The sequence below is a fragment of the Aulostomus chinensis genome, chromosome 10 (genome assembly GCF_037954235.1).
Source record: "Aulostomus chinensis isolate RoL2024-O1b breed Wild chromosome 10, RoL_Achi_v1.0, whole genome shotgun sequence".
Classification (NCBI taxonomy): domain Eukaryota; kingdom Metazoa; phylum Chordata; class Actinopteri; order Syngnathiformes; family Aulostomidae; genus Aulostomus; species Aulostomus chinensis.
The window spans coordinates 7,643,601-7,665,311 of NC_141329.1; the positions used below are offsets into that span (position 1 = coordinate 7,643,601).

Below are 21,711 nucleotides of genomic sequence, written 5' to 3' on the forward strand. Positions count from 1 at the left end.
CTGGGAATTTGTTTAATGCCATAAATCCTTCTCTCAATTTCTGTCTAAAAACATCTTCAAAAAATAGACAGCATAGATTTCTGTGCAGAACCAAACACATAAAGTTGCTTAAAACAGCAACTTTACATATTTACATGCAAACATTCACAGGTAAAAACAAGAAAATATAACTCCTCTATTTCTAAAACTAACTAAAAAATAGAAATGTCTTTCAGTACAAAAAAAGAAAAGAAAAGAAAAGAAAAGAAAAGGCGACTTTGGGCAGGGTAACACACATGGGAGCCGATACGCTGAGTGCCGTGGAGGTGACTATCAGATCAATGGATCATGAAGTTCAACATAAATATATAAGATATATGGTTTACTTTGTGACTCTTGGAACTAATGTTTATGTTAAAGGCAAATCTTGCCACCTTTCTCTTGTAACAAATATTCATTTCCTCCCAAAATTGTCTCTGACTGGACCAACACAGGTCAGCGATGCATCATTTTCCTCCATTCTCATGCATTGTGCCTAATAGCTGCAGTAATAGTGAAGTTGTTGACTGATCCTTGGTTCTCATTTCATTTTCATCTATTTATTTAACCAGCAACCAAAACCTGTCCAGTCCTGAGAGAGAAACAGCAATTCATATATGGAATACATGGAACACACAAGTCTCATATCTGTTCTGGCCAAGCCCCCTGTGGTCACCGTCACCACACACACACACACACACACACACAACACACTTGTCTTGTTGGAAATGTTTCCTTCATTTCTCTACAGGTCTTCATCTGAGCTGGAGGAGCTGGGCAAGAGGACACACTCCTGTCTTCTGCCTCTCTTCCGTCTTCTCTTTGCAATCCGCAGCCTCCTGCGAATAATGTCTACAACACACAAGCAGAGGACACACTGATAACACTGCTGCAGTGTGTTACCTGTGGTTATAGACAGATGGGCATACAGTATATATGCCCTTAAAGATTAGCATGAACTTAACAGGATCATCCAGAGAATCAGAAGAAGTGGAAGTACCACACTGCAGTTGTATACTGCTGTGATGGGTGTGTGTAACAGTGACCTTGACCTTCGACCGCCAAAATCTTTTCAGTTCATCTCTGAGTCACAGTGAACATTTGCAAAAAATACAAAGAAATTCCCTTGTGATGTTCTTGCAATATCCCAAAAACAAGAAAATCCCAAAACATACAACCGAAACAATTAGCTGTCCCGTGTGTGTGTGTGTGTGTGTGTGTGTGTGTGTGTGTTTGTGGTCTCTGGTGATGTTATGTCCACCAACCTGCCACGCTGTCGTAGTCCTGCCGGGGGTCATGCCAGTACAGGCTGGGCGCGGTCCTCCATTGGCGGTACAGGCGGGTGTGAAGCACCGAAAGGGTGAGGAGGACCAGCAGGAAGCCCAGAGCTGCTGCAGCCCACACCGCCTCGTCTGTCCTGGGGGTCTTTGGTAACCCCTTACTCAGAAGTGTGGCTTGGCCCTCAGGCCCTGAGCCCCTTGTGCATTCACAGAGTTCTCCTGCCCTGCAGCCTTCGCAGTCAACGGGCGTGTTTGGAAGGTCGCTGGCTGACTGTGGGCGTGCGTGTTTACGGGAATGTGTGTCACTGTGCTTGTGTCCTTCACCCACTTCTCTCTCTTTAATGTCTACCTCTTCATTATTCCTCATCTTTCCTCTTGCTCTTCTGTCTACAGCTGAGTCTTTCTCTTTCATGATAGGTTTAGTTGAGTGTGCGTCACCTTTTAAACTTAGCGCCAGGGATTTAAGCCTGTGCTTCTGAGAATCAGATGTCCTGAGGTGTAGCGACACGTTGGACCCTGAGGGGGCTGTGGGCTGGGGTGTGAGGCTGTGATCCTGGTTCTCAGACAGAGATGAAGCATCCCTTGTACCAGGGGGGTCTGAGAAAGCTGTGTCTGCTGATGGTCCATGTGTGCTGCTGTCGTTGTTTTCGCTCTTGCTGATGACTCTGATTGTCTGCTTGACCTCAGCTGTTATGTTCCCTTCAGCAACATCCTCCTGCTTTTCTCTGATGGCAGCTCTCCTCTGTCTTGTTTTTGCCTCCCAGCTCATATTCTTTTCTACCGTGGTGGAGTTCAGCTTCACCTCCACTGCTGCGTTCAGCCGGGAAGAGACGATGTGTTCGCAGCACTGCCTAAAAGACTCCTGGAGGTTTACAGGAACAGTAGCTTTAGAAATACGATCAAATGTCTTTAAAGATTTTGTTTGTTTGTCATATCACAAAAAAAGAATTAGTGGTCAAAGCAAACACATCATAACACAGCAGTTAGTCAAACCTTCACTTCTGATGAGTGCGCTTCTTGACGTGTGTGTTTCTGTCCACGTGGCTCTGCTGACCGGGTCAACAGCAGGTTGTACTTGTTTCTCTGCCTCACATTCCTGAGTTGATTTCTTGTGGTTGCTCTTGTAGCCTCCAGCCAATCACAGACGTCTGAAGAGGCCAGATTGGACAGCTCCAGCGTGCGACCCCAAGACACGAGGGCAATCGGCTGCACACAGCACCGGCAAACAACACACTTACTCCCACCGCTCCTTCCACAAGTTCAAACTCTCCTTATAGAGTTAGAAGTCACGTGACGCTCGACAGTGCTCAAACGTATCTTTCTAATTCAATACATACAAGCTAAACCTGTGTTGGATTCTGTTACATCTTCAATTGTTTTGTCCTGCCGAAGTATTAAAAAGACACAGACAGTAACTTTCCCTCGCTGGTTTTTAGTGTGCCACGCAGCAGAGGTTTCCTACCGTGTGTCTCCGCAGCTGTGGATGTGGGGTCATGATGTAGTCAGGCAGACAAGAGCGAACCAGGACAGACAGGAGGAGACGCTCACTGAGAGGAGCACAGGGGTGGTAGAGAAGAACAGTCGCTCCATGCTGGCAAATACACAGAAAACACAAGCAGACGCTGCAAATATTAGTCCGATTTTAAGACTAAGGTTACGAATAACCAGTGATACTTAGGAAACCCTTCACCTCTGCATTCTCTTTCCTATCAAACATCTATTTAAAAAAAGAATATGCTGCATAAAGAGCCCAGTGTTGTTTTCTGTTGTTTGAGTTTTAACAAGAGCTGCCAACTCTTCCCTTCCAACTCTCGCGGTCGCAACTTGGTCCAGACGGTAACGTGATCTCCTGGTTTTTTCTCCGATCCACCATTTCATCTTCCTCTCTCAGTGCTTTGCATAATTCTGTCTTTGCTGTTTCGCTTTGTTGTTTCAGTTCTCCTTCACCATTTTGGTCTGTTTTCTCCTTCATCCAGCACATACCGCATCCATGCCTTACAGTGTTGATTGCCTGAGGTGGATTATATCCAGACAGTGTGTGAGACGTTTCACTGCAGCTGTAAACTCTCTTAGAAAACGCTGTTATGCTTTGCAACAAACGCTTTGAATGGAGCAGAAGCAGCTTGGAAGCTTGTGCTGCCCCGCCTAAAGGAGAACATGTATGAGACTTTCAGGTATTGTTATTGTACTTTCAGCTTCTGTTGCCGTGGTAACAGGACTGAGTTCACGCGCTGCACTTCCACGTACATGGATAGGTGCATCCACATGACTTGCTCTGCAAGTCACAGCAACACGATGGTGGATTTAAGAATCTCTGATAGAACCCCTGGAAGTCTATTCATAGCCAAAAAATAAATAGAAGAATATTGATGTAATTTTGCAGGATGACACAATATTTTAAACAAATTCCCCGCCCTGCACATCTTTGGTGTTTCCTAAACTGGAAAAATTATTCTATCCAGGATGTGTTTGGGAATGCAAAAATATTATGTCTCCTCCTAATGCGCTGAAAAGGTTTTTTTTTTGCCCTGCAGGAAAAAAAATCGAATGAAAGCAACAAACTTGTAGGTTTAAAAAAAAAAACTGTGATTTTATAAGATTTTGACACCGCGGAGAACAACAGGACCACTGGTTCATATCCCTGACATGACATCACTGTTTGTTAAATACTTTATTAATGATCATGTTGTTGATTCATTAAAGCATAGAAACTCATACTGAGGTTTGACGCAATCGGTGATGAGATAGACTGTAGCTCTGGGAGTAAATAAAACAGGAGCTAGAATGTTCAAAAGTCAGGAAATTATAGCGCGATGGGCCATTTTAATATATCGTACAAAACTGTGATGATCGGGGTCTCCTTTCTGACCCTGTTGTATAAGACGGGTCAATACTGTGTGGAGTGAGTGGAAGCAACAAGGGACGTTGGACCTACATGCAAGTTGTTGAGCCACCGTTGAGGAGGACAGTATAAGTACTCTCCACTCTCTGCTCTTACTGGTCTGTATGCACCACTGCAAAAAACACACCAGTAACAGACACGTCTTTAATTGCATCCATCCATAACAACTGCAGTTAACGCGCATGTGCAAGCAAGCACACACACACACACACACACACACACACACAAACTCAACGAAGAAAGAGTATGTACTGTATATAGACAGCTATTAAGTGAATCCCCCAGTTGGAGGAACTTCTCTCCTTCACCTGTTGGGAATGTTGAGGGCGTAGGTGATCGATGTGTCCATGCATCTCTGCCTGGCCGGCTGTTAGAGGGCACAATGTGGTCAAATTTATCATTCATCGGCTCATTCATTTTAAAACCAAACACCGAGATAAGTATCAAAACGTAAGCGGTTTGGTGTTGAGATGAAAGTTACAACATGTTACTAGCTTTCAAAGATGTGTCCATTCATCACTCAACACAATTCTGCTGGGTTTTGATTTCAGGAAGCAGCCGTGTCGCATGACTACATGGAAGGTTAGAGGAAAAAAATACCCATCAAGAACTTCTAAACTCACCTCAGCATCATAGACAGTGTCAATACAGGGAAGTCTCTGTAGATAAGAGGGAGAACAACAGTTACACAACAACTGGAGCGGCGAACTTAACAAACAGGACTGTTATAAGTGGAGCGTAACACCTGTTTGTTTAGACTATGATGTCATCACCATCATCTGTATATGACATTGAGGCGAATGTGTAGAATAAATTAGATGATGATGATGGGGAGGAGGAAGAGGAGGCGGACTGCTGTATCCATTGTTACCTTTGTGGACTCAGGCCAGGTAGACACTGGACAATCCCAATAAACAGCATCCTTAGGCAGGTCCCTTTCCAACGACAGCTACACACACACACACACCAAAGGATTGCATTTAAAGATGACTATAACTCATTCATAAAAAACACAACTTGGCGCGCGCACAGACACACGGTATCTGACATTAATTGACCACCGCCCACCTTTCCATTGTCACATCGTGGCCCGGAAAACTCGATGACACTACACCGACCCAAACTGACCCACAGCGCGGCCAGCACCGTCACCGTCAGCGGCGGCGTGGTTTGGCTCGACATGTTGACAACCAGCCGGTCATTGAGGTGTGAAAAAGACCGACGTCTACTTTCGCATCACGACTCCCTTCAGATACAAGTCCGCTTACAACAAAACGACCTTTACTTACGCCTAAACACGCATTTTCGATGACAAAGTTCCATCAGAGAGGAGCGGCGAGAGGTGAAAATGTCGTTGAGGCGGTTACCGTGTAACCATGTCGGTACCGGTTACTACTCTGGAAAAAAACGCTGCTCTCTAGTTGCTTTACATGGTAACGTTAAACTAAACAGCGATATTCCTTAACCTGCCACGAAGAAATTTAAACAAAAAAGCGTACTTGTTACACCACTTCTTTCACAAAATTGTCAAGTGAAGTAGAATATTGAAAGGTTGCGTTTTCTCTGTCTTTTCAAAATATGACTGAGGTATACGCTTTCATTACTTTATCATTAGTACGCAGTTATATATTTTTATAGTTATATTGAATTCGTTTTTGGTTTTATTTACATGACACTATACAGGAACCAACATGTCGATCTTAGAGTAAATGTATTCATTGTCATGTTTATGGTTTTATTTTGAAAGTGAAATGTGTGTTCTGTTACACTATGCCGTTACACGCTCTTTCTATCGACCTTTACCACAGCTACGGAACTCGGGAAGGAACAAACCATTTAAACAAGTTAAATTTACAGGAGCAGTACTCTGAATGTCCTCTTGGAGGCGACAAAATAACGGACTATGAATTAAAATCAGGGTTATCGAGTCTATGAATCGGTCGTTTGTTGAAGAACATTTTTTTCTTGTTTTTTTTTCGTGTTTTTTTCCCTGTATGAGCAGTTTGGTATCTTTTACTAAATAGTGCTTACAACTTTACTGTAAACCTGTCTGCTCCAGCAGACCGTGCAAATGGCTACTAAGCTTCCGTGTCACCACAAACAATAACTGGCATTACCTGCTTATGCAGGTAAACCAGCCATTCGGAGATAATCCGTAGTGTTTTCAAAGTAAAACAGTTTTATAGTCTTTTTGGAATAAAAAAAAGAGAGTTTAATGTACACATAGACATTTTAGAGAACACAATGTTTTTTGCATTAAATATTAATTTGGTTTGGATTTTGTAATATTAAATGTCTCCGTCCAAAGGGCCTTTTATTTTGAAGTTTAGGCAATTTGACACTTACCCTTTACCCCACCCACATCACTCAAGATTAACACACACACACACACCTTGTCATTCAACTGCACAGTGTGTTAGAGAAGGCCTGGTCCCTGGGCAGCGGAGTCCAGATCAGAATGGAGCATACACTCCACAAAGGTTTGATTATTTTACATTTGTTGTTAATAATTTGATGAAAAATGCTGCGTGAAATTAAAATGACTTGTCTCTGTTTACCAGTCAACTATTATTGCAGGAAGGAAGCACGGAACATTTATTACTGCTTTATCGATGTGTGACACTCCCACTTATTTAGTCTATTGACACAAAAGTATGACTCTTTCTACTCCTGTCAAGGACATGGTACGGTACATGATAGTTTTGATAAGACAGCTATGTGTTTTATTAATGTCAAAGAGCATCAATAATCAATGTGCATGTCATGATTGATCGTATCCCCCTTTACATCCATTTAAGGAAGTGGGAAAATCAGGAAGTGCACACTCTTCTCTCTGAGACAGTGCTTGCAACCCAGCCACTATTCATGTTTGTAGAAACTGACTGTTCATCAAAGGAGGATTTTAGATCAGAATCTCTGTTCCTGTCACCCTGTAGCTCCAGATGGAGCTGCCGCTGTGGAGCAGTCAGCTGTGGCCTCTCCCAGGGGTTTGCAACCCCTCGCTGAAGTCACCGAGCCTGCAGACCAAGCGAAGGTGGAGGGAGACCCTGCAGGAACACAGGAGGGGCAGGTGAGCATGGGACCCACCCAACACACACAGAGGAATCATTTGCAAATGGGACCCAATTATAACAAAATATGATTCTTGGAAAATAAAAACAATTCTGTCTATTTTTCTTGCTACTTATTGAATTTCCATATTTTTCTCTTGGTTAAAACATATTGTTTTTGCATCCGAAATGATACTGTAAATCTGAAGTTTAACTGTATTATTATTATTATTATTATTATTTATATTATTATTATTATTATTTATATTATTATTGATGGAAAGATGCAATTTTAAATTAAATACCTCATAACATTTAAGTAAAGTTTATTAAATGCATCGTCTTTCGTAGAATAATTCATTCTTGTTTTGACTATTTGTCTTTCTATAGGAAGTGTACTCATACGACAGCTCCCTATCCTCCTCGGACAGTGAGGATGAAGGCAAGAAAGAAAAGAAGAAAAAGAAGAAGAAGCTGAAAAAGAAAAAGAAAAAGAAAGTATGTGTCTTTAAAATGGAATCCTCAGCATTATTAATGTTTTGGCTGCTGTTCAATTACAGAGTTCTCCACAAAATGTCTTCAACAGTTCTAATCAGTTGGTTTTATCATCAGAGGACCCTCTCTTCACTCCGACTAAGAACGTTCTTGAGGATGTTGTCCTGCAGCAACATATGGAGATGAGCTTTGCAGAAATCTTGGTTGCACAGATGCACAAAGCAGCCACCAGTTAAACAGCAACATGCATGCCAGGGAATGGCGTTCATTTATTTTGTAGGCAGATCAACTGTCGCTTTTGCAGCAGGTACGATTGGCTCACAGCATAGCTGAGATGGGCGTATACATGCCTCATTACTACTGCAATGGAAGGGTAGGGAGTTCCTTTAGTGTGTTTCCAAGTGCATGAGGAGCCCTTCCCTCCCGCTGCCAGCTGCACTGCTCCCTCAAAGCAGCCATGACAAAGTCACACTCCTGTGTTTTTGCAGTGACTCACTCATTTACTTTCTCATTTCTCACTTTCCGCAACAAAGGATGGTATAAATAAACCTGTTCAATGTGCGCACACGAAGTTGAGCAAAAACTTCCCCGCCCTTCTCTCTCTCTCTCTCTCTTTTTCTGTCTCTCTTTTTCTCTGCAGGATTCCAGCTCATCTTCCTCATCTTCCTCCTCATCTTCTTCCTCCTCCAGCAGCTCTTCAGAAAGCGACAGTGAGGTATGCCGCAGTTACCGCAAGGGTGTTCTAAATATTATTTTTTCATCCTTGCTTTAACATGTCTCACACGAGTAGCTGTCATCACACCCCTTTCACCACCGCAGAGCTCTGCCTCACACACGGCGGCAAGAGAAGCATCTTGCAAATGCGCAAAGTGGGTAGAGGCCAAAATATTGCTCAAATGTGTCTTAGTGTTAATCCTGTAGAACCCTCTAATGCAGCTCTGCTAAATGGAGGCCCAGGCATTACACAAACAATGTCTCATCAGCTCATAGGGGATCCTAACTATGTCATTGCTGTAGGTGGGGATGTAAAAGTTGACAAAACAGTTTGCTAAGACAGTGGGATTTTCTTCAGGTTAACATCATTCTCAGAACTGAGAATTCATTATAGACTTGTAGCAAATCAGCTTAAGTAGATCAATCGTCCGCTGATTTCTCAACATTAAAGCGCACACAAATATCATGCCATTTCTTTTTTTTTGAACTTATTTTTTATTTAACATACATACAGCACAGATAGAACATGACAGAGATGCGCAGACAAATATTCCAGACAAGTGTTCAGATACTTATTCCAAGATACACATGAAAAAAAAAAAATGTTGATGTTTATAATTCCAATACTGTTTTCACTGGTGCCCATCTTTCAGCAAACTGTCCTGTTTTCAGCTGTAACCTTGCTGTGATTTTTTCCATGATGTATACATTTTTTACTCTATTCCTCCATTGTGATATGTTTGGAGGTTCTGGCTTTAGCCACCAGGCTGTTATTGTCTTTTTAGCGATCAGAATCAAAATCCTCCACAAAGCAATCAGGTTTCTGTCTGTCAGATTCTCAGGTGGTATGCCGAAGATAAACATTGCTGGGTCCAAAGCAAAATTAATGTCCAAAATTTGCCCAATCTCCTTCCGAACATTCTCCCAGAAGTTCAACAGCTGTGGGCAATCCCAGAATATGTGTGTAAAATCTCCTATTAACTGACATCCTCTCCAACACAGTTCAGATGTGTTGCTATATTTTGAAGTCTTAGATGGAGTGTTGAAATATCTCATCTTCACCTTCCAGTCAGACTCCCTCCACATTGGGCTGCTTGTTAATTTGTGTCCTGCTCTGAATGTTTCCTCCCAATTTTCATCTGGTATAATAGTATTTGTTTCTAATTCCCATTTTTCCTTAACATCCAAATTGTTGTCCTTACATTCATGTTGTAGTACTCTACAGATTTTTGATATTAACCCCTTTTTAGTCTCCCCCTCCAAATCCGACAACAGCAATTCCTCCAGCTTAGATGGTGTTCTACAAATACTTTCCCACTCTCTGTGCTTCTGAAGGTCGTGTCTTAATTGTAGAAATTTGTAGAAGTCATGGTTCGGTAAGTTAAACTCTTTTTTAAGTTGTTCAAACGACTTCATAATATCATGCCATTTCTATTTCTGTTTCTCTCTAAAATAGCAACATTCAAGTAACTGCCATCCCATGGTTACACGATGTATTGTGTGGATGGAGAAACCCTGTTCATCTTTGTTGATCAGGTGTAAAGAATTAAAGTGATACTTCACCCAAATATATATTTTACCTCACAAATTAGTGTCATGAGCTCACAAACACGTGTTTCCCCGCTGCATTACATCGTTGTGACTTCAGAATGCAGGAAGAGCCAGCCACATGTGTTTAGCTTGAAGCCAATGAACACTGATGGCAAATAGCAGCAAAGCTATTCCAAAATGTCTGCTTAAAAACCCTCAAGTACGCAGTCCAGAATAAGTCACATCTTCCTGATCCAGCCATAGTTACTAGGAAAACTATATTAGCTCACACTGCATATACGTGGCTGTGTCTTTCCGCATTCTAGATAAACAAAGAAGGAATGCATTGGGGGGAAAGAAAGTCTTTGTGAGTTCAGTACTGCTGCTTGTGAGTCTTTTGAGGTGATGGATTGTTTTGCAGTTAAAAAGAAACTATTAGAAGACTAGCACTCGTGATTAGCATGTGCACTAGGCGGAGGCTGAATCTGATAATGGAGGTATCTGACAGAGCGGACCACACCCAGCCCACGCCTCCTGTGTCAACCACAAGTTATGACACTCGACTTAGATGTGATATATGTAGTTTCTATGTGGTTCACCTCACAAAGCAGGGAAATATTTTGGTGCATATGTGTATGCATGAAAATTGTAGATATCATTTATCATATGTCCATCTCAGCAGTTGATTTGTAACATCATAAATACGGTACATGAATTTTATGTCTTGTGTTTGTATCGGCTGCATGGCAACAGCAGGTGGGGCTGTTTTTGATCTAAATGTAAAGACAAGAAAAAATCCTTGAGTAAATTAGTAGCTGACGCTGTACCGTGACCTGGTCATACTGATTAACAAATGTAACGCTCTAACTTACTTCACAAATGAGCACACGCATGTTGTACATCATTCCAAATGATATAAAAAAGATATTCCCTTGTAGAATGACAAAAAGAAGAAGAAGAAAAAGGAAAAGAAGAAGAAGAAGAAGAAGGAGGAGAAGGGGGAGGAGAAGGAGTACATCTGGGACAATGTTATCATATCTCAGACTGGTGAGTGAACTTCTCCAGGTGCAACATGAACTTATTTGATATAGGTGGCTGCTGGAGTCTCAGGAGATTGCTACATTTCCAAACTCTGTTCTTTCTCCTCAAAAGCCTGAGTTGCAGATCATAGTCCCACCCTCAGTGGTATTGTTTGCTTCTGGTGCAAAAAAACCCCCCAAAAAACAGCTTCTTGGGTTTGTTGTGTCTGCTGTTGACTCTGTAAATATAATTGAACAGCCAGTTAAGTTCTCCTGCATAAGAAAGAAGGACACGTCTCACGTTTTATACTTTAGACATTTTGCTCCAGGGCAGAGTTGATTCATATCTTTAAGTGTCACACCCAGATTCCTACAGTCAAACATTGTCATTACACTGAATTTACTGCAATAAATGACATGAGCGATGAGTTTTGGGGCGAATGGAGCAGCAGTGCAGCTTTGGGATATTTATTATTGTTGTAATCATGAAGCATTCTGGCCATAAAACCTTCTATTTATCTGAGGATAACCATCTTCAGCGGTGGTGTGTGCTCCAAATCAGGTTATGGAGGCGTTAATCACCACGCAACAGTCGCAACGTCTCCTTCATTTGTCAAAACAAACGCTTTCAATTCTCATGCTTTTATTGTTTCCAGGTCTCGATGGCGAGGGGGAGCAGCAGTCAGCAGATGCCATGAAAGTGAAGCAGGTGAGAGAGAAAGTGAATGCTGTGGCTGTCAAGTGTGTGATTGGGATTATGAGGGACATGATGAGTCCTCACCTCCGTGTGTAATCCCTGGCAGTTTAAATATCTGTAATCCTTGAACAAATTATATCTCATTTGAGGTTTTCGTCCTCTTCTCTCGTGTATCTGTCGGCTTGCTTCAGGATTTAAGCTCATCCGATGACGACAAGAAGAAAGAGAAAAAGAAGAAGAAGGATAAAAAGAAGAAGAAAAAGAAGAAGAAGGTGGCAAATTAGTTTTTAAAACAGCAGTTTGATGTGAAGCAGCTGTTGTTTTATTGGAAAAGCATCACTTTAAATTGAATGTCACAAATACAAAACACTTGTTATTCACTGACTGAATTCTCTCTCTTTCTCAGGATTCCTCTTCCTCCTCATCAGACAGTTCCTCCTCAGACAGTGAGGATGACAAGAAGAAGAAAAAGAAGAAGAAGAAAAAGAAGGTAGGCGTTTAATCATTTTTGATTAATTCAACAGAGAGAAATGTTATTTTGTAAGTTAAAAGAGTCAAAACAATATGATTGTTGTTTTATTTAGGACTCCAGCTCCTCTTCCTCCTCCTCCTCCTCGGATAGCTCCTCCTCCTCCTCCTCCTCTTCTTCCTCCTCTTCTGACAGTGAAGATGACAAGAAGAAAAAGAAAAAGAAGAAAAAAGACAAGAAGAAGAAGAAAGACAAGAAAAAGGTAAAGCAACATGGAGGCCAATAGGAGTCTCCTGACTGCATGTTTACTCCCCTAGTCAGGCCCATCATTTCTATTACACGAGTTGTGTTGCAGAATAAGTTACACACGCACACACGTTTTTGCAGGATTCCAGCTCATCGTCATCCTCATCATCGTCCTCCTCATCGTCTTCCGATAGTGATAAAGATAAGAAGAAGAAGAAGAAAAAGAAAAAAGATAAGAAAAAGAAAAAGAAGAAGGATGATAAAAAGGTGAAAGCTGCCCTTCTATATTCTTTTATTTTTAAACTAAAGGGGGCCAGGACTGAGGACTTCATACTAATGGGGTTTTGTATTAAAAGAATGTCAAACCCAATGTTTCTTTAGTGTCCTGCCAACAGGAGGTGTCCATTTCTTAATGTACTACTGTAAAAAAAAAAAAGGGAGAGAGAAGAAAGAAAGAGTATATTTCTCTCTCTCTCTTTTTTTTTTTTTTTTTACAGAGAATGAACCAGATTTGCTAAGATTCCACACCTTAGCAGCAGTGAGTGGTCGTTTATATGCCTGCCAGGGCTTGTTGCTGATGGTACTCCATTACAGATACATCAGCTCGTACTCTTGCTGTTTACACGTGTGTGTGTGTGTGTGTGTGTGTGTGTGTGTGTGTGTGTGTGTGTGAAGACTAAACTTCATTAAAGTTCAGTATTTATGCTTTTACACAGGATGAAGAGCAGGATCAGCTCAGCGGAGCTTCCGCAGCCGGTGAGTGTGTCCACCTCTCGGTGCCTGTAAGAGACAGGGTAACAAAACCAAACCTGTTCTTGATGTTGATGCTTTTCCACTGATTACTGGTTCAGGTGCTGACAAAGATGAAAAACAAGATATCGTTGATGAAAAGGTGAAATATTCTCATGTGCAGAATGTATGTCACACACACGCGCTCAAACACACAGGAGAAACATGGCTTTATTTCGTCTCGGCAGACTGAGAAGGAGCTTACTTCAGCAGAAGACGGCAAAGTGGCCTCTCCACTGACTGGTATGTTGGCTACCCTGGAGGGTTTTGAGGTTTTGGGGTGTCTGTGTTGTAAAGTTGTCTCTCATCCAGGGGCGGGAGCAGATGCTGGAATTGAGGAAGGCAACCTGAGTGATGATGAGGGAGAAGGAATGGATGAGAAGGTGAAAAAGAAGAAGAAGAAGAAGTTGAAGAAGCAGAAGAAAAAGGTCTTCACAGAGATTCAAAGACAATGCGTTGGTTCCCAAAAGAAGATTATTAATTTCCATGTTGATGACAGATTAAGATTTTCTGTTTGCTGATTGGATGAACTGAAAACTCACAGATCGTTTTAATAATTTTGTCCAATCGAATCTTAATGTTTGATATGCATGCATTATTTTTTATTCGTCCATAGGACTCGTCCAGCTCCTCCTCTTCCTCATCCTCTGATAGCTCTTCATCAGACAGTGAAGATGAGAAAAAGAAAAAGAAGAAGAAAAAGAAGAAGAAGAAGAAGAAGAAGAAGAAGGTTTGTTTATTCTTTTGTATGTTCAGATTTTATTGCATTAGTGCTCAATTGGTGGGAATATTACTTCATCTCCTGTTCTACCTGTCTTCACAGGATTCCAGGTCATCTTCCTCTTCTTCATCTGATAGTGAAGATGACAAGAAGAAGAAAAAGAAGAAGAAAAAGAAGAAGAAGAAGAAGAAGAAGAAGGTAAAAGTTAGGAATGTTGATGGGGAAAAAAGAGAAAATATGAGGATGAGGAAATTCAGTCTTAAACATCTGATTTGACTGAATTTCTAGCCTCGTGGATGCACTACGAATCTTCTGATATTCATATCTGGTTTACATAATTCATATTTTTCCAAACACTGTGACCTCAGTTTTGTGTTTGTTTAGCCATTAAAACTGTTACACTTCCGCGTCCCAGCGTCAGTGAGGCGGTGTGACTGACCTGCTTATATCCTCTGTAGAAATCCAGCTCTTCTGATGATAGCTCCTCCTCTTCCTCCTCATCATCCTCATCCTCTTCCTCCTCTGATAGTGATGACGACAAGGTAAGGACGACAGTATAATCATAATAGGACACTCCCAGGGGTTGAAAATATCAATGTCACTTTATGATAAAAAAAATATTCACAAGTATACATATTTTTTTTATTTAGAAAAAGAAGAAAAAGGATAAAAAGAAAGATAAGAAAAAGAAGAAGAAGAAGGATAAAAAGAAGGATTCTTCTTCTTCCTCTTCTTCGTCCTATTCTGACTCCTCCAGTGACTCTTCTAGTGATGATGACAAAAAGAAAAAGAAGAAAAAAGATAAGAAGAAGAAAAAGAAAGACAAGAAAAAGGTATGTTGTCATAGAAGTGATATTTTGGGGGGAAATTCAAGGTGATGTGATGGCGCTCCAGAAGAAAAAAAACATCGGAAACGCTCACACGATGACTGTGTTTACATCGAAGGACTCGGATTCTTCTAGCAGTGATGATGACAGGAAGAAAAAGAAGAAGAAAGACAAGAAGAAGAAAAAGAAGAAGGACAAAAAGAAGGTACATTCTGTAGATTTATCGAGAATTCACATTTCAGGTTTTGTTTTACGAGCATCTCATCACCAAATTAAAAAATGACCAGGATTCCAGCTCGGGTTCATCAAGTTCCTCAAGTTCATCTGATAGTTCCAGTGACAGTGATAAGGAAAACAAAAAGAAAGACAAGAAGAAGAAGAAAAAGAAGGACAAGGTAACCTGGTGACATAATGGACGCATGATTAGATTGATTCTATTTATATATCTGAATCTTACTGATTGTCTGCTTGTCCTGCAGAGTTCTGGTTCATCTGGAAAAGAAACTGAGGAGAAGAAGAAGACCGTAAGCTTGATCTGACTACACATCCTGTAGAAAAAAAAATCATTCTTACATCATGGATTCCTTAACCTAAGAAAATGACCTCCAAAATCCTCCCTCTGTTTCCCACCTATCAGATTTATTAGTTTTCATGTACACTGTCCTTCATGTGAGCTTGATTTCATTCCAGAAAAGCTCTGATGTTGAGCAAAGCGGTGAGTCAAAAACGGAGGCTTCAGGTTCAGGTGCGACTGAACTTCCAGCATCCAGCGGCAGCGGCTTCAAACCTCCGACCATCAGCTTTTCATCCCTTCCTTCCAAACCCACCTTGAAGCTGGATCCTGTGAGTCCTTCAGCAGCCTCCAACCCCCCTGCCTCTTCACTGACTACGGGAGATCGGCCCCCCATCCGCAGACCTCTCAGCCCCATGGAGTCTTTGATGGGCAGTCCGAGGCGGTACGGCCAGGGAGGGACACGCCCGTCTACCTTCTACACCTCTAGTGATCGTAGAGGCTACAATCCTTACCAATGATGTCACGGGTTGAAATAGATGTCACTGATAAGATAAATCTGGCTTGTGTGGTACACAGGTGAGAGGTGAAGCTGTGCTCTGATCTGAGTGAAAACAAATGTGTGGAGAGCATTCTAGATAAAAAATATGTGCTTTCTTGGGAGTCACGGCGTGAATTTTTGCCCCTGGATAAACACGCCATGAAAATTGTTTTGTTGTTGTTGTTGTTTTTTTTTAAAAGGATAATTTTCACATTGAACGTAAGAAAAAGCACATTTGTGTGGGAAATGTCGCAGTGACTTGAAATTATTCACATTATTCAGTAATTGCTTCAGAGAATAAAACATGATTTGCCATGTCTGTTTGTATGATTTGTTTTAGCAGTATAAATAAAAGTACTTTGATTTAGAGTAAAATTATGTTATACTCTAACAGTAAAGAGGGGCCTTGCTGAACGGTGCACTACTTGACACAATTTTTTTTTAAGTCTTTTTGAATAAAAGCATCCAACAATGTTTTCATCTGATGACAGTAAATGAGAATTATTTCAACACAATTCCACTGAATATGACCAGTGTGAGTAGGCGTGTCATGATATACCACAGTACAACACGTGCAATTGGACTGTTCATCAGATCTCACACACACACACAAAATAATCTCACTTTATTAATATCATAGCTATCAAAAAATAAACATGAACGTTGTCGTATTTTATAGGACACTTCCCTGAGTAAATTATGAGACCCCGAGTGCTCCTACTACCACAGGGATCACGTCAGCCTTGACCTTCCACATCCGTGCTCGCTGTTCTTTTAAACCCCCGGTACTTCTCAACCTTCTCGTGTCCCTTCTTCCTGATGTTGGCGTCAGCTGGTATTGCCACATCTATCATTACTGCCCTCTTCAGCTGTTTGTTCACCACCACTATGTGCGGTTGGCTCGCCAGGATCTGTTTGTTAGTCTGGAAGCTGAAGTCCAGCGGCACCTTAACCCTGTTGTTCTCATGTCCCATTGGGATCTGGGTACTTCTCGTCCATACCGGGTACAGATGTTCACTACCCCCGCCGCTTGGTTGTGCCTCTCCGTGGATGCTTTTACAGCTAGCATCTTACACCCTGCTACCATACAGTATGTACATGGTAGCATGCTGGGGGTAGGTGGGCAGAGTTCTCAGCATGCTTTGGAGACAGTGTGCGACAGACACATTTCAGGTTTATTTATGTTAAAAACCAAGATTCATGTTATCTGGTACGCATTTACTGCTGTTACTGTTCCTTGTATTTAAACTGCAGTGTTTCAGTGGGGTTACAGCCGTTAACATGGAAAAAGTACTTAGTACCATGAGTGTAAGTTACATTACAACCAATTAGATGCCTCCAACGTGTTAGACTGGCTTAGTAACTATCATTAAAATTAAAAGTTTATGAAATGGATCACATCTATCAAGAGGCACAGGCGTTAACCAGAATAAGATACATCCCACCTGTAGAAGTCGGTTATGCAAGAGTTTAGATGCAACATTTTATGTATTATAATTATAGTTATGAAAAGGTTCTCAGTGAGTATGTAAGTCCTTGTATATCCAGTCGCACCTGAATGCACCTGTATGCTGAATCGGAGATGGAGGTGGGGTCACACTCAGTCACATGCTCAAAGTGCGGTTTGTCCGTGTGTATTGACAGACAAGAGCAACGTGTGTGTGTGTGTCTGCGCCGGTTTCGGTGTTTGGAAAAGCGCGCAGGCAGAAGCAACGATGGATTTCAGTCTCTCCAGCGGTAGGTTCGACTTTAACTTCACCGTAATTCAAATGTACGATGACTGTTCTTGTCTTCAAGTCTTAATTACTTGAAGAGTGATACGTGTGTGCGTGTGTGTGCGTGTGTGTTTCACTCCATCACTCATTATCCAATAGTTGCACCATAGTGTAAAAAAACAATAATAAAACAAACAAGTGTGTTTGAGTGTGACCTTGGTTTTTAGTGAAAGCAGCCGAACTGTAATTCGTATGATACTTTGTTTAATTCTGATGAGGCATGCTCTCATTCATCTCTCCTCTTTCCCTGCAGCTTTAGGAAAGGATGAGGAGGTGAAGAAGGAGGAGGCTCAAAAGGATGAGTTCAGTTGGCCATGGAGTAAAGACAAAAAGGTAGGCGGTTTTGTTTGTGAGTGTGCGGAGGCTCAGTTCTTAGAGCTTCTCCAGCTTCAGAAAAAAAACATCCTTTTCCAATAAATGTTGTATGAATCTACTTGTGATTCCAAGTGTTTTTGAACAACAAGGCCATGTGGCTCTTGTCAAGTGAAGGGATCTGTTTTGCTCGGCTCTTTGCTTCATAACCAGTAACTCAAAGCTCAACTGATCAATCAGTGAATATGACATTTGCTGTTTTTTTTTCCTCTGGATGACAAGAAACCCTGTGACAGCAAGGATAAGGATAAGTCCAGCTGTAAGGAAAAGTCTGGTGACAGCAAGGATAAGTCCGGTGACGCGGATAAGTCAAAGAAGAAGAAAAAAGGGGAAAAGAAGGATGGAAACCATTCAGACACCTCCTCCTCCTCCTCCTCATCTTCGTCTTCCAGCAGCGACGAGGTAACTTCTAGAATTCTGTTTAACCGAATGAACAAGCCTTACTTTGCGGGATTCTTGTCCGTGCCACAGCTCAGCTCTCGTGGAAGGTGGTGACCTCTCTACATACCCCGCCACACGTTCTCACAGCAAACCTGTAAACCACAGTAAAATGCCACTCGCCAGGTGACATACTTGTCACGCCCGTATTCAAAGGTTGCCTGATGAATCATCAGCTCGCTTGTACCTGCACAACATCGTCAACAGGTCTGACCAGCCGTGCCAGTAAAGTCAAACCTTTTCTCCACCTATCTTGTCTCCCGTTGTGCCCTTTGTCCAGATCTCCCATGTTAGCTTTTCTCTCGCACCACACTCTTATCACCTTTTAGCTAAATTACCTTCATTGCAGGTGAAGAGGAAACAGGGCAAGTTTTGGTCTTAGGTATGCAAACAGGAAGTGGGTAAGTACAGGCTGAAGAAGAGAAACAGGTCAGATAGGACGGGCATGTTGCCTAAGTGCCGCCTCTGAACTGCAGTGAATGCAGCTCTCTGAGACCTGTCGCGGCCTGACGAGGCTCTGTAACATTCCTGCTCCAAATATGAAGGTGGTGCTTGTTAGGGCTTCAGCAGCTGCCAGAACTGTTCATACATAAAAGATCGGAGCCGCCAAGCTTGAATAAATCATGTTTTCTTTCTGCAGTAACAGCATTGTCCTTTTTTGTCATTTCAGGACTGATGCTTCCTGAGGGACCCGTCTGCACCGTCACACTATGAGCTTGTCTACTGGCATAGTGTGTGTGTGTGTGTGTGTGTGTGTGTGTGAGAGAGAGAGAAAAAGTTCCTTGTTGTCCTTTCCTATGTCTCAGTGACCAGCGTGAAAAGTCAACTACTAGAAGTCAATGGGCCTCATTCATGAAAGGTGTTCTTGTGCACAGATTTGTTTTTACACTCTAAAGCTTGGATTGAGGGGCGAAGCTTGATAACTTTCAGGGAAAAAAAAATCAAAAAGGCCACAGTTATTATTTAAAAATAAATTTAAAAAATGGCGGGTACATAGTGTGTCTCTGATGCCTTTAACTTGAAATATTTTGAAAAATTCGACTTTTTCTTTCCCCTAAATTTAAGCTTATACACAGGAAGAAAAGTCTGATTTGGTAACATCCATTATGTTTTTTGTGTTTTTTTTCACTAGCGTGCAAGTCTTTAATGTCACCAAAAGACTGAAGTGAGAGTTTAAAAAAAGGCCTCTTGGGTAAGAACAAATTTGTGCATGCAAACATTTTCATGAACCCTCAAGCGTACCTGCTGGTTTTCTCTGAGGTTCCTTTTGAAGTAAAGTGTGATTTTCACCACAAGATGGCGGTGTTTCCCAGGTTTTTTTTTTAAATCAAAGTTTGAAGGCTGTGAAAGATGAGAGGACTTGTAGTTTCTTGATTTACACACAAAATAAAGTCCTTTTTGATGATTGAAATTGATATTTAAATGGATGAGATGTTTTTGGTGCAGAAAAGTAATGTTGAAGAAAAAAATACAAATGATTTTCATGGAACTCACTTGCGTTTGGTGGCAACATGACGCAGCTGGACGCATCTGTGCAGAAACTAACAACAACAACAACAAAGCTTTGAAAAATGGGATGTACCACTGAAAAGTGGAGGATCCATTCACCTGTCATCAATATTCTAGTTACAGTAAACTCCAGCCGGGCCTGTCAGGAGAAGAGAATTACAACATTTAGCACTGAGGCTCTCCTACAATCCTTTTGAATCTTTTATGAATCCTCAGAGAAAGAAAAATGGAGCGGTTATAGAGGAATCACTTCTAAATCAAGAAAAACATCCTTGTGGGCTGCTGAGAAATCTCACTTTAAAGCATTTCTCGCGTTCAAACCTGTATTTCGTTACGAAGGTGAAAATAATTTATGAGGTACGAGCTCTTTTGATGACAAACAGCAACTTACTGCTTTTCATAGAACATGGAGTTTCTAACTTCTGGTTGAAGAAGAGAAACTGAATGTTAAACTATTTTACATTCTAGTCAAATTCTGTTTGTCCTGTCCGAAGCCCTGCGCTCACTCAGTCTTAAGACCCTCAATCTGAGTGAAGAAAATAAAAACGAAATACAAGAAAACCTGTCTAGGAAGGGGAAACTAAGAGTATCTGATAAGACAAAAGTATCTGATAATTCTTTTTAAATGTTTAAATATTAATTGATTCATTTTCAAAAACCTCCTTGAAGCAACAACTCCCAACATCTGTGATTCCCAAATGTGAAGAGTTGCAACTCCTTTTTCCCCCCTTTTTTTTCCCCTTTACGACTTTAAATATATGTTGGGGTTTTTGGATGATTTGATAAAATGTAGTTTTAAGGTCATTTGCGAATTTTTGTTTGTTTATTTTGACATTTTAAAATCAATTCATGAAGACGCCAGCAAGCAGGGTCCTCAATACCTGTCGTGTGTTGTTTGTCATTTACTGATAAATGAAAGTCTGACTGATAAACGATTGAAGATTTCATAATTTAACAGCATAAATCCAAAGCCTTTGGGGAAAAATTCCATCATGTGTAGCATTAAAAACAGTGTTCATGTGCTGGATGTTTAATTCTGTATGATGCAACTCGCAGCACCTTTGCAGAAAGCGACTGGAGACGCTTCGGAATTAAGTTTAGTGAGAAAGAGACGGCGGGAGGTGGGAAAAGTCAGAGCTTTCCGAAACATCCCTTCACTTGCATTTCATGTCTGTGAAATCCCACCAACAGCTTCGGGCCAAAGACGGGATGAAAGGAGAGTTGCATGTAAAGGGCACCGTCCTCATCGTGTTCTCCAATTAGATTGATTTTTTTTTCTTCTTAAAGTCTAAAAATCTAATTAAGGTGTGTAGAACGTGACTCCCTTCAGATGTTTGGATGCTTGTTTTTGGCTGAGACGTTAAATCCTGGGGTAGAAACCAAGCAAGTTTTGATCCGAGTGATTAGAAGGTTGTTTGATGCGGCTTGATCACTTTCATCAGTGAGCACTGGAGTTTTTCCCCCCTCGATGATGCTCGTCATTGAGAACCTCTCAAAGAAATTCCCTCAATACTGTAGTGTGTTATTGCAAATTATCATGAAACACTTGAGTCACTGCGACCCGAATGGTAAAAATGATGTGACTGAGCCTTTTTAAAACCTGATGAGGTGATCGTGTGTGTAGGAGAGTGAGAGGTTCGGTTCGCCTTCACGTTTAGTTTGTCTGCCCCCTGTTTTCTGTTACAGTCGGCGTTTTATTTGCGCTATTATTGAATCATAACACCGATTAAAGCTTGATGTAACCGCCATGTGCAGAGGGTAATGATTAATTTGCTGGACAGCAAAATCTTTGAATTTTACACTAAAAT

At 41.3% G+C, this 21,711-nt stretch overlaps 2 protein-coding genes and 1 long non-coding RNA gene across 6 annotated transcripts; 2 read left to right on the top strand and 1 right to left on the bottom strand.

Moving 5' to 3' along the window:
* Positions 1-5,758, bottom strand: tp53i13 (tumor protein p53 inducible protein 13). Of its 2 annotated transcripts, none has more exons than XM_086215862.1 (9): positions 5,490-5,758; positions 5,072-5,149; positions 4,824-4,859; positions 4,509-4,567; positions 4,234-4,312; positions 2,761-2,889; positions 2,292-2,504; positions 1,284-2,160; positions 1-870 (listed from the first exon to the last, which is right to left on the bottom strand). In XM_086215862.1, the coding sequence occupies exons 4-9, from the start codon at positions 4,547-4,549 to the stop codon at positions 764-766; spliced, it is 1,446 nt and encodes a 481-aa protein (XP_086071988.1). In that variant the 5' UTR covers positions 4,550-4,567; positions 4,824-4,859; positions 5,072-5,149; positions 5,490-5,758; the 3' UTR covers positions 1-763. The 2 variants fall into 2 exon arrangements, with proteins under 2 accessions (XP_086071988.1, XP_086071987.1); XM_086215861.1 differs by having other exon boundaries at positions 5,269-5,758.
* Positions 5,759-6,558: 800 nt separating this feature from the next.
* Positions 6,559-16,123, top strand: LOC147254257 (uncharacterized). 2 transcript variants are annotated; one of them, XM_086215863.1, is made up of 22 exons: positions 6,559-6,680; positions 7,137-7,270; positions 7,641-7,748; positions 8,386-8,460; positions 10,928-11,036; positions 11,665-11,717; positions 11,897-11,977; positions 12,112-12,195; positions 12,290-12,436; positions 12,562-12,687; positions 13,137-13,176; positions 13,272-13,312; positions 13,398-13,452; positions 13,522-13,637; positions 13,826-13,939; positions 14,033-14,128; positions 14,389-14,472; positions 14,581-14,763; positions 14,876-14,962; positions 15,045-15,152; positions 15,237-15,281; positions 15,448-16,123. In XM_086215863.1, exons 1-22 carry the CDS (start codon positions 6,659-6,661, stop codon positions 15,787-15,789), a joined length of 2,250 nt encoding a protein of 749 aa, XP_086071989.1. In that variant the 5' UTR covers positions 6,559-6,658; the 3' UTR covers positions 15,790-16,123. The 2 variants fall into 2 exon arrangements, with proteins under 2 accessions (XP_086071989.1, XP_086071990.1); XM_086215864.1 differs by having other exon boundaries at positions 13,826-13,934; positions 14,031-14,128.
* A 1,274-nt stretch (positions 16,124-17,397) lies between these two features.
* LOC147254258 (uncharacterized) lies at positions 17,398-19,691 on the top strand. 2 transcript variants are annotated; one of them, XR_015118028.1, is made up of 4 exons: positions 17,398-17,546; positions 17,838-17,917; positions 18,179-18,358; positions 19,065-19,691. It is a non-coding gene; the product is annotated as an uncharacterized LOC147254258 (long non-coding RNA). The 2 variants fall into 2 exon arrangements; XR_015118027.1 differs by having other exon boundaries at positions 17,838-17,916; positions 18,169-18,358.
* The last annotated feature ends 2,020 nt before the right edge of the window (positions 19,692-21,711 follow it).